Consider the following 19,299-nt stretch of genomic DNA (forward strand, 5'->3'; position numbering starts at 1 on the left):
CTGCTTTTTGTTTTCTCTTGTTCTCATCTTCCTCCATCCTCTCTGTTAGATCTTTGTTTTATAATGCTTGTGCATATATTGGGGCTTGCTGGGGTACAAATCTTCTGATTTATAGTAACTTAACATTACTCAAAAATTTCCATGCATTTTTTAACAATCTATAATAAAATGTTTCATGGTATTCATTAAATACTAGATATATTAGCTTAATTGTGGGCAATTTAATGGAAAGTATTCAATGAAATAAAGGAATTGTAGCAATTGAGTAGTTATAGAAAACATGTTTTATGGAGAAATCACCTTACAGATGTTTTTCAGGAATGGTTAGCATAACAGTATTTCAGTGCCAGTAACTCAGGTTCAGTCCCACTGATGCCTGAAAGGAATTTTGATGTTCTCGCCATGACTGTGTGATTTCCTCCAGGTGCTCCACTTCCTTCCTACATTCCAAAGACTTGATGGATGAATAGGTTAATTGGCCCTAATGGGTGTAATTGGGCAGCCTGGACTTATAGGGCCAGAAAAGCCTGTTACTGTGCTAAACATCTGAGTAAAGTAAAATGACTCGGGGACTGTCTGTTTATGGTATTCTTGTGTTGTTAAGTTTTTTTCTGTGTATTTCACTTGATTTGTTTTCTCTCTTCTGGTTTACTCTCCTCTTTGATTATTACTTTTATTTTAATTGTGTTTTTGTTACTGCTTCTCTACCTAAAATATGTGTTTTATTGCAGTCCTATTTTATATTAACACACGATTATCATGGTGAGCTAATCTTAAACATTTAACTGGCTAAAATGTCTTATTTGCTTACTCATGAACATTTAGTCTTCCAGGGCAATAAACTTGAGCCTAATTGAAAATTAAGTTCTGTTGTTCTTAATAAATTATATATAATTGTCTATTGTATCTAAAAGGAACACCAAGTGCTAAGCCTCACATGTAATTAGTGTAGAGTTTGACAGAAGCAAATAAGTACGGTTGACTTGGTATGACAATTTTTCTGTATATTTCTATCGTACCAAATGACAACCTAACAGAGTTGAGCTGTAGATAGCTAGTAATGAAGTGTGTTTATTCAAATTGTGAAAATCCTTTAACTTCAGTTTTAATGTGTGCGGGTACTGCTTCAAATTTCTGGTTGTCTGATGCCACATCGAAGCAGAAGGTTGGAAGTCATTTTCAATATTTTGTAATAAACCATCTTATTACAGATTATGATTAGGAAACATTGCAATTCAATTGATGTAAATATTATTTTGCTGAATATTCCAAAATTAAGTTCTTTACATTTTACATATTATTTTATTAATTTACACTTATTGTAAAGGCCACTTTTGTAGGGCTGTTTGCCTTTACAAAAGTGTTTAGAAAATGTTAATCAAGAATTTAATTGGCTTGAACTATAGTGCAGTGCAGTGCAATTGGATGTTTGCTTCTAGTTGATTTTGCTTCTAGTTTGACAATTAGTTCACAAAAATTTAATTTGTCTTTACTTAACAGTGGATGAAGGAGATGCAGAAAAAGTTGATGCAGAATTTCATACCCATGGCAAAATTGGAGCTAAGAAGCAGCGGAAATTGGAAGAAAAGGAACAACGCAGAGCACAAAGAGAGGTAGGAAACACATTATTGAAAAAGGGCACAAGTTTTCTGTTTTCATTTTTTTAAGTAACTCAAATAATATTACACCATAGTGTAAATCTGGCAGTTTTCACAGGTTCCAATCAGTAATCAGTCTATAACTTCATTGCTTGACCTAAAGGGGAATCATGGAAATAACAACCGGCTCAGTCCCTAGTTTGTTGATATTGGTAAAGGTGTTATGAAGGAACTAAAACCAATCTTAGTGTTTGTGGGCTACGAATAATAAAGTAGTATATACAAAATGCTAGGTGAACTCAGCAGGCCAGGCAGTATCCGTGGAAAAGATTAAACAATCAGTGTTTCAGGCTAAGACCCTTCATCAGGTCTGGAAAAGTAGTCAGGGTGTGCAGATGTAAGTTGGGTGGGGCAGGAACACGCACCTCAGAGCACCTTCAGGAACACCATGCCCAATTATGACACAAACAGCTTCTTTGTTTGGGTTGCAGGAGAGTGGCCATCTGCATGCAGCTTCTCCTTGGAGCAGAAGCAGAGACATTTTTCTGTTTCTATTGAACTGTTTCTGACATAAATGAAACTGGTACTGATGTAAACATGTTGAAATGCTACATAGTGTAGCTTTGGTGCAATTCAAGTTAAAAAAGCACTAGTGTACAGTCATCTATAGAATCATTTATCTTCTGTCTTCTGTGGAAATCTGTTAGGAGTTTTGATTCAGTTTAATGCCTTTTCTATTTTTTTACTGGGGTTCAATTCAAGAAATTAAATTACACAAAACAGATTATTGTGATTCTCTGCTTTTAATTTGATTAAAGCAGGTATTTTAAGTTATAAATTTTAGGGATTTACCAAAAAAAAATCCTAATACAGTCCAATTCTTCATAGTCCTTGAATTAGTGCACTACACTGGTTGATATTGGGTGAGAGAATCTGAATTGGGTTTATTATCACTGACATACAGTATGTCGTGAAATTTGTTTATATAGCTTTGATACAGTGCAATGCACAAAATACATTATAAATGACAATAAGAAATATTAAATCTTTAGTGTAAAAAACAGAGCAATAATAAGTAATGTTCATGGGTTCATTGTTCCTTCAGAAATCTGATGGCAGAGGATAAAAAGCTTTTTCTAAAATGTTGCATAAAGGGAGGATATTATTTTGGTATTCAGCTAAGATGAAGCGTCACTTTGGTAAAAGCATGTCTCGAGATTGTCAGAAGTTTATTTTCCCAGTTCTGATCATGCAAGCAATTATTTCCGGTCAAATAGCAGCAATTGCAATTTTGGATTGGACGTTTTAGTGCATTGTGCACTTTAGTATATCTGATGTTTTCTTTTTGTGCCAGATGTATCCCTGGTGCTATAAGCTCCATTTCCATTTTTTGTTGACTGAAATTAAGCTTTCATTAGTAACAGGTAGCCTTTGTTGTTTATTCACAATGTGACTATGAGTATATTGTGCTCTTTTGACATATGTTTGTCTATTTGATGAGTACTGAGGGAAGAACCTAAGAAGTAGGGTGAGGCCATTGAGTCTCTTGTGCATGATAAGACCATAAGACATAGGAGCAGAATTAGGCCATCTGGCCCATCGAGACTGCTCCGCCATTTAATCATGGCTGATCCTTTCTTTTTTTCTCCTCCTCTACCCCAGTTCCCGGCCTTCTCTCCGTAACCTTTGATGCCACGTCCAATCAAGAACCTATCAATCTGTGCCTTAAATACACCCAATGACCTGGCCTCCACAGCTGCACGTGGCAACAAATTCCACAACTTCACCAGCATGTGGCTAAAGAAATTTCTCTGCGGTTCTGCCTTGAAAGGGTGCCCCTCCATTCTGAGGCTGTGCCCTCTTTTCCTAGACTCTCCCACCATTTCCACATTTGCTCTGTCTAGGCCTTTCAACATTCAAAAGGTTTCATTGAGATCACCCCCCCCCCCCCCCCCAATCCTCTGAATTCCAGCAAGTACAGATCCACAGCCATCAGACATTCTTCATATGATATCCTTTTCATTCCTGGAATCATCCTTGTGAACCTCCTCTGGACACGTGCTGGCTAGAGGGGCCGAATGGCCTACTCCTGCATCTACTGTCTATTGTCTCTCCAATGCCAGCACATCTTTTCTAAGATGAGGGGCACAAAACTGTTCACAATACTAAAGGTGAGGCCTCACCAGTGCCTTATAAGACCTTAGCATCGTTCTTGAAATGAATGCTAACATAGCATTTGCCTTCCTCACCACCAACTCGACCTGCAAGTTAACCCTTTTAGGGTGTTCTGCACAAGGACTCCCAAGTCCCTTTGCATCTCAGATTTTTGGATTTTCTCCCCATCAAGAAAATAGACAGCACATTAATTTCTACCACCAAAGTGCATGACCACGCATTTTCCAACATTGTATTTCATTTGCCACTTTCTTGTCCATTCTCCTAATCTGTCTAAGTCCTTCTGCAGCTTTCCTGTTTCCTCAAAAATACATGCCCCTCAACCAATCTTTGTATCAGTGGCAAACTTAGCAACAAAGCCACCTATTCCATTAACTAAATCTTTGATATACAGCATAAAAAGAAGTGGTCTCAACACCGACCCCTGTGGAACACTGTTAATCACTGGTAGCCAAACAGAAAAGGATCCTTTTAATCCCACTTACTGCCTCCTACCAATCAGCCAATGCTCTAACCATGTTAGTAACTTCCCTGTAATACCATGGGCTCTTAACTTGGTAAGCAGCCTCATGTGTGGCACCTTCTCAGAGGTCTTCTGAAAGTCCATATATGCAACATCCACTGCATCCCCTTTATCTATCCTACTTGTAATTTCCTCAAAGAATTCCAACAGGTTTCTCAGGCAGGATTTTCCCTGAAGGAAACCATGCTGACTTTGTATTATCTTGTCCTTTGTCACCAAGTATCCCATCATCTCATCCTTAACAATTGACTCCAACATCTTCCCAACCACTGAAGTCAGGCTAACTGGTTTATAATTTCCTTTCTGCTGCCTTCCTCCTCTCATAAAGAGTGCAGTGACATTTGCAATTTTTCAGTCCTTTGGCACCATGCCAGAGTCCAATGATTTTTTTTTGAAAGATCATTTCTAATGCCACCACAATCTCTAACACTACCTCTTTCAGAACCCTAGGGTACAGTTCATTTGGTCTGGGTGACTTGTGTATGTACCTTTAGGTCTTTCAGCTTTTTGAGTACCTTCTCCCTTGTAATAGTAACTGCACCCACTTCTCTTCCTTCACACACTACATCAGGCATACTGCTTGTGGCTTCTACAGTGAAGACTAATGCAAAATACTCATTTAGTTCATCAGCCGTCTCCTTGTCCCCGTTACTATTTCTCCTGTCTCATTTTCTAGCTGTCCTTTATCCACACTCATTTCTCTTTTATTTTTAACATAATTGAAAAAACTTTTCCCATCCACTTTGATATTAGTTGCTAGCTTGCTTTTATATTTCATCTTTTCCCTTCTAATGATTTTTTTTAGTTCTCTCTGTAGGTTTTTAAAAACTTCCCAATCCTATAATTTCCCATTAATTTTTGCTTTGTTGTTTACCCTTTCTTTTGCTTTTACAGTAGCTTTGACTTCCCTTGTCAGCCATGGTTGTACTATTTTTGGTCTTTTACCTGAGCACTACTTTCCTGCACTGACCTCATAATCCCTTGATATTTCTTTTACCACCTAACAACCTATTGATCTGGAAATCATGGTGACTGTGTTTCCGCTGCCCTCTTGAGTAGAGAATTCTAAAGGCTTACTATTTTCTTGGTGAAGATATTTCTTTTTATCTCTGGCCTGAATGACTAAACATTATTTTGAGACAGCATTGCAAGAATTTTGAATGTTTCTTGAGATCTCCCACTCTTTGAAATTTAAAGGAGGAAAGATCCAGTCTGTTGAATGTCTCCTTGCATGACAAAATCGGCATCTCAGGAATTAATCTAGTTAACATTCACTGTGCTTCCTCTAATGCAAGCACATCTGTCTTTCCCTGGAGACTAGACTTGTGCATATTTTTCTAGGTGTCATATTCTTATATCTGGATTCTGGAGTGTTGCTGGATTCTGGATTTCTTGACAGAGAGACCACAGTCAGTCCGTGTTGGCAGGAACATCTCTGACTCCATCACACTGAGCACTGGATCCCCACAACGCTGTGTGCTCAGCCCATTGCTGTTTACACTGCTAACACATGACTGTGCAGCCAGATTCAAGGGGAACCTGATCACTAAATTTGCTGATGATACCACAGTTGTGGGGCTCATCAGCAGAAATGATGAAACAGTGTACAGGGAGGGGGTCAAACGCCTAGTGAGCTAGTGCAGTGACAACAACAGAGATGATCGTCAATTTCAGACAGTCTCAGCCTGAGCACACACCCCTCAGCATCAGCGGCTCCACAGTGGAGAGAGTGGAAAACATCAAGTTCCTTGGGGTGCAGATCTCGGACAATCTCACCTGGTCCAGGAACACCACTGAGATTGTGAAATGGGCCCAGCAGAGATTGCACTTTCTGAGGAAACTTAAAACAAGCATCACTCCCCACTAACATCTTAACTACATTCTACAGAGGCGTGGTTGAGAGTGTGCTGACCTTTACATCACAACCTGGTACTCCAGCTGCAGTGCTGCCGACAAAAAAGCCTTGCAGAGGGTGGTTAGGGGAGCAGAGAAGGTTATTGGGGTCTCCCTACCTTCTGTCCAAGACCTCTTTCAGAGTTGTTGCCTCCAGAAGACATGGTACATCATTAACGACCCCTCACACCCTCTCCATAAACTGTTTGTTCTTCTGCCATCAGGTAAACGTTACAGGAGCATCAAAACAAAAACCACAAGGCTACTAAACAGCTTCTTCCCACAGGCAGTCAGACTGCTAAATAGCTGCTCTACCTGACTCTGGACACTTTTAACTTGCACTGGACACTTATAACTTGATTTTAACCAACATGTGGCTGTTGTGTTTTACTATTTATTGTTGCGTTTGTTATGTTATGATTGCACTTGCCCCTGGGAAATGCTGTCTCATTCTGCCCTGCAGAGCTGATGTATGGTTAGAATGACAATAAAGTTTTTGAATCTTGAATCTGCATGCAATAAACTAAAATATCATTTGTCTTCCAATAGCTTATTGTGCACCAGGGTCTTCCTGAACACTGACATCTTTCAATCTCACCAGTGGCAAAGTATTTTTTCTTGCTAATTTTCTATCAAGATTGATGAGCTCACATTTTCAAACATTATATCCCATCTGTCATATCTTTGCACATTCACTTAATTTATCAATATTGCTTTCGAATTTCTTCACAACCCACACAATGGCTAAGTGTACCATCAATTTGATTGGACACTTCAAATCTCACAGCAGGCTGGTCAAGCAGCTTCCAAAGTTCACAGTGTTTAACTTAATCAATGTTTTTTAATAAAAAAAATATTTGTTTACCTTTTCAGTGATGTCACAGTTGGCTTTAATTTATCACCAATGGTATCATTGTGAGAAAGACTGACCTACCAAGTAAGTTGTGAATCACAGGCAGTTACCAAAGTTGTGTTCTTCAGCAAAAGGCCTGCTCCAGTATTTGCTTTAGAAACATGACACACTACACATGGACCTCTCTGGTGATTAAAGTATTCTCAGGCTTATATTTTTTTTCAATGCTGTTATCTCAGAGGTATGTGATGTACAGCAGGAAGATTTCTTATTCTATTCATGTCTGGACTGCTCTTTCCTTCAAAGCTCAATCATCTTGACACTCAACCTCTTCACCATGGGAACTTTTTAATCTTTCTCACCATTTGTTAAAACTCTACTTTGACTCAGCATCAGAGAAGTTACCCAGATACTTGACTCGCATCTAGAAAATTTCAAATACTTTGACATCAGTGAGGAGCATCTTAGGCAATAGGATTTATTGCTATTGTTGGCTTTCGTGGATCCATTAACTGAATTCAAATCTTTAATTCCCATTGATAACACAATACTTTCCAGCTTCCACTTCTTCAGTATTAAAATGCTCCATCAGCTGATTTCCTCCTGGTGAATGTCTCGTATCTCGGATGCACACACAACAGCATGCAAACATCATTGGGGGACCCAAACTGTAAGGCACTTTCCCTACATTGATGTGGCCAGAACTTCTGGGCTTCAGTTACTTGATTCTCCAGCCCACAACAGCTGTCAAATATGTCAAGAACCGTGTAATTTTTGGACTTGCTCAGGAAAATGCTATTAATCTTTCTGCTTCACTCCTGAGACAACCCGCAGTTTACATCCATTGATTTCATTGTGGTGTGCTGCATACTGCCTATCCTCACCATCTGATTCTGATTCAATCCTGGTATCAAGATGGAGGTTGCTTCTGGAGAAATTGGGTGTGTGACAGATGTTAATAGAGCTGTAGTTTGTGTGTCTGAATAGCAACTAGGAGTTTATAAGAAGTGACTACGTATTCACGTATGACTAGCTGTCTAACATATGAAATTTTAGCATCATGCCATTAAAATAGGATTTCCATTCGTAGTCAAAACCACAACAGTTATTTCCTAGATTATTTCTTATAACAGTTCTAGCAGACCACCACATCCTACATAATCTCTTCCGGCATTTGGCGCCCAGCAGGATTTCGTACTCATTCTGAGACTCTTTCTCATTGGTAACCTACAAACAAGTAGCAGGTAATTAGGAAGATGATTGGAATATTGGCTTGTATTGCAAGGGGTACAGAGTATATAAATAGGGAAAGTTTGGAACAGTTTTACATAGCATACCTCCAGTATTGCATATGGTTTTGGTTTCTCTTTTAAAGGTTTGACAAGGTTCCACGCGGAAGGTTAGTTAGGAAGGTTCAGTCGTTAGACATTAATATTGAAATAGTAAAATGGATTCAACAGTGGCTGGATGGGAGATGCCAGAGAGTAGTGGTGGATAACTGTTTGTCAGGTTGGAGGCTGGTGACTAGTGGTGTGCCTCAGGGATCTGTACTGGGTCCAATGTTGTTTGTCATATACATTAATGATCTGGATGATGGGGTGATAAATTGGATTAGTAAGTATGCAGATAATACTAAGATAGGCGGCGTTATGGATAATGAAGAAGGTTTTCAAAGCTTGCAGAGAGATTTAGGTCAGTTAGAAGAGTGGGCTGAAAGATGGCAGATGGAGTTTAATGCTGATAAGTGTGAGGTGCTACATTTTGGTAGGACTAATCAAAGTAGGACATACATGATAAATGGTAGGGCATTGAGGAATGCAGTAGAACAGAGTGATCTAGGAATAATGGTCAAACATGAGGAAATCTGCAGATGCTGGAAATTCAAACAACACACACAAAATGCTGGTGAAACACAGCAGGCCAGGCAGCATCTATAAGGAGAAGCACTGTCGACATTTCGGGCCGAGACCCTTCGTCAGGACTAACTGAGAGATTTGAAAGTAGTGGGGGGAGGGGGAAATGCGAAATGATGTGGCCTCCCAGTGGCCACACATTTTAATTCCACGTCCCATTCCCATTCTGATATGTCTATCTATGGCCTCCTCTACTGTCAAAACAAATCCAAACTCAGGTTGGAGGAACAACACCTTATATACCGGCTGGGTAGCCTCCAACCTGATGACATGAACATTGACTTCTCTAATTTCTGTTAATGCCCCTCCTCCCCTTCTTACCCCATCCCTGATTAGTTGTTTTTTTTTTCTCTCTCTCTCTCTCTGCCCATCACTCTGCCTGTTCTCCATCTCCCTCTGGTGCTTCCCCCCCCCCCCTTCTTTCTTCTGAGGCCTCCTGTCCCATGATCCTTTCCCTTCTCCAGCTCTGTATCACTTTCGTCCATCACCTTTCCAGCTCTTAGCTTCATCCCACCCCCTCCGGTTTTCTCCTATCATTTTGCATTTCCCCTCCCCCCACTACTTTCAAATCTCTTAGTATCTCTCCTTTCAGCTAGTCCTGACGAACGGTCTCAGCCCGAAACGTGGACAGTGCTTCTTCCTATAGATGCTGCCTGGCCTGCTGTGTTCCACCAGCATTTTGTGTGTGTTGTAGGAATAATGGTGCATAGTTCCCTGAAGGTGGAATCTCTTGTGGATAGGGTGATGAAGAAAGATTTTGGTATGCTGGCCTTTATAAATCAGAGCATTGAGTATAGGAGTTGGGATGTAATGTTAAAATTGTACAAGGCATTGGTGCGGCCAAATTTGGAGTATTGTGCACAGTTCTGGTCACTGAATTATAAGAAAGATGTCAACAAAATAGAGAGAGTACAGAGGAGATTTACTCGAATGTTACCTGGGTTTCAGCACCTAAGTTACAGAAAAAGGTTGAACAAGTTAGGTCTTAATTCTTTGGCGCATAGAAGGTTGAGGGGGGACTTGATAGAGGTATTTAAAATTATGAGTGGGATAGAGTTGACATTGATAGGCTTTTTCCATTGATAGTAGGGGATATTCAAACAAGAGAACATGAGTTGAGAGTTAAGGGGCAGAAGTTTAGGGGTAACACGAGGGGGAATTTCTTTACCCAGAGAGTGGTAGCTGTGGAACGAGCTTCCAGTAGAAGTGGTAGAGGCAGGTTTGATATTGTCATTTAAAAAAAAAAAAATTGGATAGGTATATGGACAGGAAAGGAATGGGCTGAGTGCAGGTCAGTGGGACCAGGTGAGAGTAAGCGTTCAGCACAGACTAGAAGGGCCGAGATAGCCTGTTTCCGTGCTGTAATTGTTATATGGTTATAAAGGAAAGATATACTTACATTGAATTGACTTTATTTCTTACATCCTGCACATACATGAGGAATAAAAATCTTTACGTTACATCTCTGTCTAACTGTACAATGTGCAATCATAGTAATTTATAATAATTTATAATAAATAGATCAGTCAATGTAACATAGAAATACACTCAAATCAGCGTGAGTTAATCAGTCTGATGGCCTGGTGGAAGAAGCTGTACCAGAGCCTGTTGGTCCTGGTTTTTATGCTGCGGTACCATTTCCCTGATGGTAGTAGCTAGAACAGTTTGAGGTTGGGGTGACGGTTCCCCAATGATCCTTTGGGCCCTTTTTACACATCTGTCTTTGTAAATATCCTGAATAGTGGGAAGTTCACATCTACAGATGCACTGGGCTGTCTGCACCACTTCTGTAGAGTCCTGCAATTGAGGAAGTACAGTTCCCATAGCAGGTAGCCATTGCAGCCAGTCGGGATGCTCTCAATTGTACCCCTGTTAGAAAGTCCTTTGGATTTGGGGCCCCATACCAAACTTCCTCAACCGTCTAAGGTGAAAGAGGAGCTGTTGTGCCTTTTTCACCACAAAGCTGGTGTGCACAGACCACGTGAGGTCCTCGGTGATGTGGATGCCTAGAAACTTAAAGCTGTTTACCCTCTTAACCACAGATCTATTGATGTCAATAGGGATTTTTCTGTCTCCATTCCTCCTGTAGTTCACAACCAGCTCCTTTGTTTTTGTGATATTGAGGGAGAGGTTGTTTTCTTGATACCACTCTGTCAGGGTGATGACTTCTCTGTAGGCTGCCTCGTTATTATTTGAGATTAGGCCAATCAGTGTAGTGAGATGACCAAGATCAAGGTTGTTTTCATGACACCACTGTGTCAGAGAGATGACTTCTTCCCTGTGGGCCATCTCATTATTGTTTGAGATTAGGCCAATCAATGTAGTGTCATTGGCAAATTTAATTAGCAGATTAGAGCTGTGGGTGGCAACACAGTCATGGGTATACAGGGAGTAAAAGAGGGGACTTGGTACACAGCCCTGAGGGGCTCCTGTGTTGAAAGTCAGAGGGGTGGAGGTGAGGGAGTCCACTCTTACCACCTGCCGGCGATCTGACAGGAAGTCCAGGATCCATCTGCACAAGGCAGGGTCAAGGCCGAGGTCTCTGAGTTTTTTGAGCTTGGATGGAATTATGGTGTTGAACGCTGAACTGTAGTCCAAGAACAGCATTCTCACATAAGCATCCTTCTTCTCCAGATCAGTGGCTATTGTGTCTTCTGTTGATCGGTTGTGTCAGCAGGCAAATTGTAGGGGGTTCAGTTTGGTGGTAGAATGCTGCAGATTCATTGGAGCAAATTCACTAGTTTGTTTCCTAAGATAAAAGAGATCATGTGGACAAGGGTTTATCAAGTTGGACCTGAGTCCTTGGAGCTTAGATGATCTTAATAAAATGTAAGATTCTGAGGGAGATTGAGAGGGTGTTTCCCCTACGGAAGATATTGGACTTAAATGTCACACCTTTTAGACAAAGATGAGGGGAAATTTCTTCTTAAAGGGTCTTGTATCTTTGGAATTCTCTGGGGAGCTGTGAGTATGGACTAATTGAATATAATTAAAGTGGAGATTGGCTAAGACACTTGGTATACAAGTGGTTTTAAGGCTAAGACTAGATCAGCCAAGATCTTAATGGTGGAGCAGACTCGAGACGGTTGGCTTACACTTACTCCTATTTCTTATTTTCTGTTTGTTGCTGTTGTACATCTGCCATAGGGAGAGCTCATGCTCTTCTGTCACTGGTGCACACAAATTCTTGCTTTGATAAATTGCATGTGGATCTATTGGAATCTGTGCAGGTCTTCACTTGCCCATGATTCTATTTGTAAAACATACTTTTCTTCACTTTCATAAAATAATATGAGAAATCCAAAGGGGCACCATTGCTATCTGCAGCTCATGTTTACTTCACCAAAAACTTGAAATCCAATTGCTAAGCAGAATTTTCTTAACTCAACTACATTAATATGCTGAAAAATAGGAAGTGGGTGTGTGACTGGCAAAACGAATACTTTGATAACTGATTACTTATTCGTAAACTTGATTCTCTGTTCAAGGTTGTAAACTATTTTGGAAAATCCCAAATATAATTCTGGATATTTTTGTCCCTTGTTTTTTTTAAGTTTCCAGGGTACAGAGCAATAACAGCTCCAATTAAAGAAAAGCCTAATTGATGGCACAACTCAAGAATATTTGTGAGAATACTTTTACTTGTATTCTGTAGCTAATTTGATAAGTTGTGGTATAACTGGATTTATGGCTTGAAACGTAGATTTCCATTCTACTCTTGCAAACAAATGAATAATAGTCTCTCTGGAATAAAATTAGTAAACTGGCAAAATGGGAAGCAGGGATGCTATCCGCCTGCGTGATTGTAGACCTTTTAATGAAAATATACTTGAATGAGAATGACAGCCAGAGGATTCAGGTAGTAAGCTGACAGTGAATTCCTTCATGTAAAAGAAAAACCAAATGAAGTTCTGTTTTGGAACCTACTGAATTCCACAGTAGTTATTTGATTACACTTGAAAAAATAACAGGAGTAGTTTTGAAATATGTATTTAGCATTAAGTGTTAGTGAAATTTTCAATCAAGTTTGGTATGCAGTTTGGCCAGGATGAACTAGAAGATATGTTGATTTTGAGTAAATCTCATTCAGTTTTGTTATTTCATACGAAGGCTGAAGAAGCAGACAGAGAAGAACGCCGAAAGTTGCAGCTTCTGAGAGATGAAGAGAGGAGAAAGGACGAGGAGCGATTGCGCCTTGAAGAGCAGAAGAAGGTATGGATACTGTTTTGATTTTTTATTTATTTTAATTGATTCAACCAACACTGCCACTTCACAGAATAGAATGCAAAACTGATGTAACAAAGAAAATGTTTGGACAAAGAAAGTATTCTGCCATTTGAAATCTGCAGTCATGCAGAACAAATCTGAGCAGCTGAAAACTCATTAAAAGAGGCAGCTTTGAATTATCAACAGGCTGGAGCAAAAATACCCTCAGTGGCCATTCTGTTAGGTACTGCTGAGTGTATGTGTATGGTCTTCTGCTGCTGTAACCCATCCAGTTCAAGGTTTATTGAATTGTGCATTCAGAGATGCTCTTCTGCACACCACTGTTGTAGTGTGTGGTTATTTGAGTTACTGTCGCCTTTCTGTCAGCTTGAACTAGTATTACCATTCTCCTCTGATGTCACTCATTAACAAGGCATATTCATCTGTAGAACTGCCCTTCACTAGATGTTTTATTTCTTTCTCACACCATTCTCTGTAAACTCTAGAGCCTGTAATCTTGAAAATCCCAGGAAATCCAGCAGTTTTTGAGATATTCAAACCACCTCGTTTGGCACCAACAACCATTCACAGTCAAAGTCACTTAGAATATATTTCTTCCCCATTCCGATGTATGGTCTGAGCAACAACTGAACCTCTTGACCATGTCTGCATGTTTTTATGCATTGAGTTGCTGCCACAGGATTGGTTGATTAGTTATTTACATTACGAACAGGTGTACTTAATAAAGTAGCCACTGCTGTATATAGTACCAGTTCAACTGCATTGCTATATAAACTCTTTTTTATTGAGGAGTGGGCCTGGAAACAATTTGCTCACACTTTATTCACCCTCTCCAATAATGTGAGATAGATTAATCTAGCAAATCTGCACTTAACAAGAAAGCCAGAGATCCCATTATAAAAATAGTAATGCAGATATATGGACTTACTGTTCTTTGAATTTCTAGATATGACCTCCTTTAATTCCTCAGAGTTTGCCCCACCTTCCTATCCCCATTTGTCTCTTTTCCTGGGCACATGGCTACCATTCATACTGCCACACTAAATGCCCCACTTCATGATTCAAAGTGCATTTAGTATCTAAGAATGTAAAAATTATACAACCTTCAGATTTGTTTGCTTACAGGCAGTTGCAAAGCAAGGAACCTGAAAGAACCCAGTTTAAAAAAATAAGACCAACCACAAAGAAAAAGTAAAAAAAAAACAAATGATGCAAACAATAGAAGTGATCGACAACAGCAGCATTCTGAACCAAATTGAGTCCTTGTATCAATACATGATTAATTGTTATGTTCCAAAATCTGGACCAGTATGCAAGATGCCTTCACAACCTTGTGATAACTCACTGATAATACGATATTCTCCAGTAACAATTCAATTATCTGCCTAGTTTGATTTGCATTTCCAAATCATGCATATTCAAATCATGATTGAAAGAGCACAGCTGGGTGAAGAATACTGTTGATCTTAAACCTTAAAATTTGCCAGATATATGTTATTCTTGCATTATTTGTAGGAACTTTGTTTATTTTATCCTATTCTTCTTTAAATGTTCACTTCTTTATTCAGAATAACACACACAAAGTTCTGGAGGAACTCAACAGGTCAAGCAGCATCTATGGAAAGGGAAAAAAAGAATCGACATTTCGGGCTGATGCCCTTCATCTGGATCTTTGGGGTATAGGCCCAAAACGTTGACGGTTTCTTCCTTTTCATGGATGCTGCCTGACCTGTCGAGGTCCTCTAGCATTTTGTGTGTGTTACTCTGAATTTCCTGTATCTGCAGAATCCCTTACATTTTAAAAATGTATAATTAATGCATATCAAAATTTAAAACTCCCTATTAAAATATGGCAACCTACGTTTTTTTAAATGTGTGGCTGCTGTTCTTGTGTGTCTGTAACTGGAGGCGGACAATACCCACAGTTTTGCAACTGCCACGAGTCGTATGATTTTGAGTAGGTGGTGCTTTAAGCACTTAGGTTATAATACATCCAGTAGGTCAGCTACAATATTTTCAAGTGTTCTAATGACTTAACATTAAACTGCTCAATGTGAGAGATAACTTACCACAGTAATGCATTGGAAATTAGTTAATTAATTTGTTTTATTTTTAATCAACATTCTTAAATTGGCCGAATTATTGCTTCATTGTAAGCATCATTCCAGATAGCATATATTCTAGATTCTCACTTTTGTGTACTATTGAGTCATAGAATTATAGAGCACTATGCACAGAATGAGGTCGTTTGCCCTATCTAGTCCATACTGAACTGTTATTATACTTAGTCCCCATTAACCTGCACCAGGTCTATGGCCCTCCATAACCCTTATCCAGACTTTTCTTAAATTGGGGGTTCCCAACCTTTTTTTATGCCATGGACCCCAGGTTAGGGACTCCTGTCTTAAATACTGTAATCGAACTTTAAGTCAGCAGCCTGTTTTGCTGACCTTGAGGGAGAGGTTATTTTCAGGGTACCATGTTAACAAGCCTCTCTATCTCCCTCGTGTAATCTGACTCATTGTTATTTGAGATACGCCCCACTATGGTGGTTATTATCTACAAAGTTGTAGATGGAGTTAGAGCAGAGACTGGCCACATAGTCATGAGTGTACAGGGAGTAGAGTAGGGATCTGAAGATGCAACCTTGTGGTGCACCAGTGTATAGTATAATTGTGGTAGAGGCATTGTTGCCTCCAGAGTTTCAGAGTTTCCACTCCAGTTCAACTCCACTTCCCTTCTTGCTTCCAACTCCGCTTCTATAGAGACTGATGAATCTTCCACATATGGAACATCTGTCACATGTGACTGATCATGTGGTTGGATGATGTAATATTTGGTGTTCTCTTAAAGTTGTTTCCTCTCCTTTTGATGGAACGTATAAATTATTGTGGGCCAGGAATTCCTGCAGGTTGGTGCAGTGTTACACATTTTCAAGTAGGCTTTGGAGCTTTTGTGAATTGTTTCCTCTGTTCATTTGGTATCCCTTTGCTGTGACAAAACTTGATGTAGAGGTTTTGGTGTGGGAGTTTGGTGTCTGACATTTGAATGACATTAGCAGAGCTTGCTAAATGTACCAAGAGCCTTGATGCAGGAGATATTTGTCCAGAAGAGGGAGCTAATATTGTAAATTTTGAGGTTTTGTGGAGACAACATTGGCAGTCCCTTTCCAACATTTTGAGCCACCTGTTTTAGATATTCCATATCTCAGGAACTGCATTTTATCATTGCAGCCAGCAGACTGAGGTTTGTACCCTGTTTGAGTTCTTCAAACAATCTATTCCTCTGACAGCAAAGCTTGTGCTGGAGCAGTGAAGGCCGAAGTGAATTTCATCATCAACACCTGCAATTTTTTAAGAGATTGCGGCAGAAGTTAGCTTTGTCACATGTACATCGAAGCATAAAATGAAATGTGTCATTTGCGTCAATGACCAGTACAGTTCAAATACGTGCTGGGGGCAGCTTACAAGTGTCACCATACTTCGGTTGCCAACATAGCCTGTCCACAACTAACCTGTATGTCTTTGAATTGTGGGTGGAAACTGGAGTATCCAGAGGAAACCCACACGGTCATGGGGAAAATGTACAGTCTCCTCATAGAATTAAAGTTCATTTGCTGGCGCTGTAATAGTGTTACACTAACCACCACACTACTGTGCCACCCTGCTTTATGATGGCTCCTAAAGTACAGATAATGGTCTGTATTTGTTGTGGGCCTTTATTAATTGCAGAACTGCGGGCTGGTTTGGCATTGACCTATAAGAGCAGTTTCTCAGAGGATGTTTCTGTTTGCCAATCTTTGTGGATCATTTATATGCCTTGGTGAATAATTCGATGATGCCTTGAAGCTCAGCTTCTTGTTGAGGCTGAGTCAAAGTCGTGAGTGAGATTGTGTACAATGGAAGATGCCCCCTCCTTGCTTTACTGTTTGAGTTAAGGTCATGTCCCTTATATCTCTTGGGTGGATGGAATTTATGCTCCACTTTAAAGTGAATTACCATGAGCTTTGATGCTTCTGTCCTTGCATAATATTATACTGATAAATAAGGAAATTTTCTGTTCTGCAATGTGGAACCTAATTTTAAGTAACATACTATTTCCTGTGTAGATCATCAGCAAAAAAGTTTGATTTAAAGTAAATTAAAAATATGATGAAGCACGATGATGTTTCTGATCAATATTGCAATATTTAAGCAGGATCTAGTAATTACGTTTAAGTCTAACTGATCTTTTTGCTGATTCTGGTTGTTTAATAATATTGGTAGAAGTTCAATCTCAAAGTATTTAGAACAGCAAAACTAATGTTCTGTGTGGTTATAAAGAATTAATTTAGTATGTTGCTCTTTGGTTTAATGATCTGAGTGTAAAACTAAATAGATAACCAATTTGTATTGTGAAAGCACTTGTATCCCATTTGATATATCACCAGGACATAATAAACAAGTTGCTTTGTCCTAAAGTTCGATGGCATTGTTGAGAGTTCAGAAAGTTGTAGCCAACATTGAGCACCTGTTTGTAATTCATTATGTTCCCCAAGGGACCACTTCAGTACAGTAATAATTCAGTCGAAATCTGTGGGCTCTGAAGAAGTTGCTTATCAAGTTTGATGGCATGACTGGTCAAATTGCACCTGATTCTGCCCTAAAGATAAAAGGTTCTTTTGGTTGTTTTGGAGATTTTTTATTGTCTACTAATTAATTGTGTTTGATTTAAGATCCAGGCAGTTTTGCAGAATTGAATCATGAAGTCTTAGTTCAGAGCAGTTGTTAACTAGGCTATTCAAAATGGGAAGATAAAAGCAGCTTGTGTTGCTTTTTGGGTTGTTTTTTCCCCACTTCTATAGGATGTTTTATTGGCTGATGCTTAAACATGTAATTTAGATTATGTTAAGTAATAGTGCATTTTTATTTGTATTGGAACATAATTTTTACTTAATTTCTGTAGAATTAATGAATTTTTAATCCTCTCAATGAGATCATGGCTGAACTATGTTCAAACCCCTTAATACTCCAGTTAACAGAAACTGATCCTTCTCAAATTCAACATTGTATGTTACTCATTTAAGTTTTAAAAGGATAAAAGATGTTCCATTTGAGATGAATAAGGTTGAAAAGTAGCTGCTGAAAAGGTGTATCCTCTTACAGGGGAATCTGGAACTCCAGGAATTAGTTTTCAGGATAACGGTTGAACCATTCTAGACAGAGTAGAGAAGGAATTTCTTAAGAATTTTAAATCTTTGGAAGCGGAATAATGTTTTAATATATTCATACCTTATGGTGGGTTGCAAAGGGATTATGGGGGAAGAGACAGAAAAATGGTGCTGGAAATGATTAGCCATTTCCAGATGATGAAGCAAGCTTGAGGGAATGTGGCCCCATACCTGCTCTTCTAAGGAAGATTTTCTTCCTTATTGGAGGGGCTCTTAGATTTAACCCTTTGATAAAATTCACATAGAAGCATTTTCTTCTTCTATATCCTTCCTAAGTGTGGTTAAATAGCTAAGGCTGTCATATCCTGTAGAAGTGAGATTGAGAATTCCTGCTTGTAATGCTTTCCTTTGAAAATGAAACAATCTAAAGTCAGAACTGTGCAGAACTGACGTAGGACAGTGAAGCTGCTTAAATGATTGTAGATGGAAAACAGCAATAGTAGGGCCCACACTGAAGAAACTGATATGTCAAGAGGATCTAAGTGTTGTACTTTTGTTTCTCTTTGCTTCAAATTTGTCTCATGTTATCAGTAAGCTAGGAACATAGTCCAAAAATTTGAAAAGGACCTTTTAGGAATGAAGTTGTGAACACAGCGGAGGTATGAAACTCTTTCATATACAGAGATTGCTTGCTGAGTCAGTTGCTAATCTTAAATCTGAGATGGATTTTTTTTGTTAACTGGAAGTGATAAGGGATATGAGTAGATGGGATTGGGTCACAAATTCCCCATAATCTGTCGGAATGACAAAACCGGTCCAAGGGATTGAACGGCCAGCTCATCATCCTTTCTTTTTTACAAAAAGAACATCTAGATCTTTGGAGGTTTGTACTTAGATGTGGGCATTTATGGATTATTACTTGTTTCCTTGAGAAGATGATGAAGGCCTTGCAACAAAAAAAAATTGCA

General features: G+C 39.2%; 1 protein-coding gene across 1 annotated transcript in view; it reads left to right on the forward strand.

The window, feature by feature from the left end:
- Positions 1-19,299, forward strand: part of LOC132391904 (DDRGK domain-containing protein 1-like) — a 79,328-nt gene that overhangs the window by 47,825 nt on the left and 12,204 nt on the right. Inside the window, exons 3-4 of the mRNA XM_059965663.1 lie at positions 1,501-1,613; positions 13,066-13,167. Coding sequence (XP_059821646.1) covers positions 1,501-1,613; positions 13,066-13,167 — 215 coding nt within the window. The remainder of the gene's footprint in view (positions 1-1,500; positions 1,614-13,065; positions 13,168-19,299) is intronic.

Source organism: Hypanus sabinus, chromosome 3 (assembly GCF_030144855.1).
Source record: "Hypanus sabinus isolate sHypSab1 chromosome 3, sHypSab1.hap1, whole genome shotgun sequence".
NCBI classification, from domain to species: Eukaryota; Metazoa; Chordata; class Chondrichthyes; order Myliobatiformes; family Dasyatidae; genus Hypanus; species Hypanus sabinus.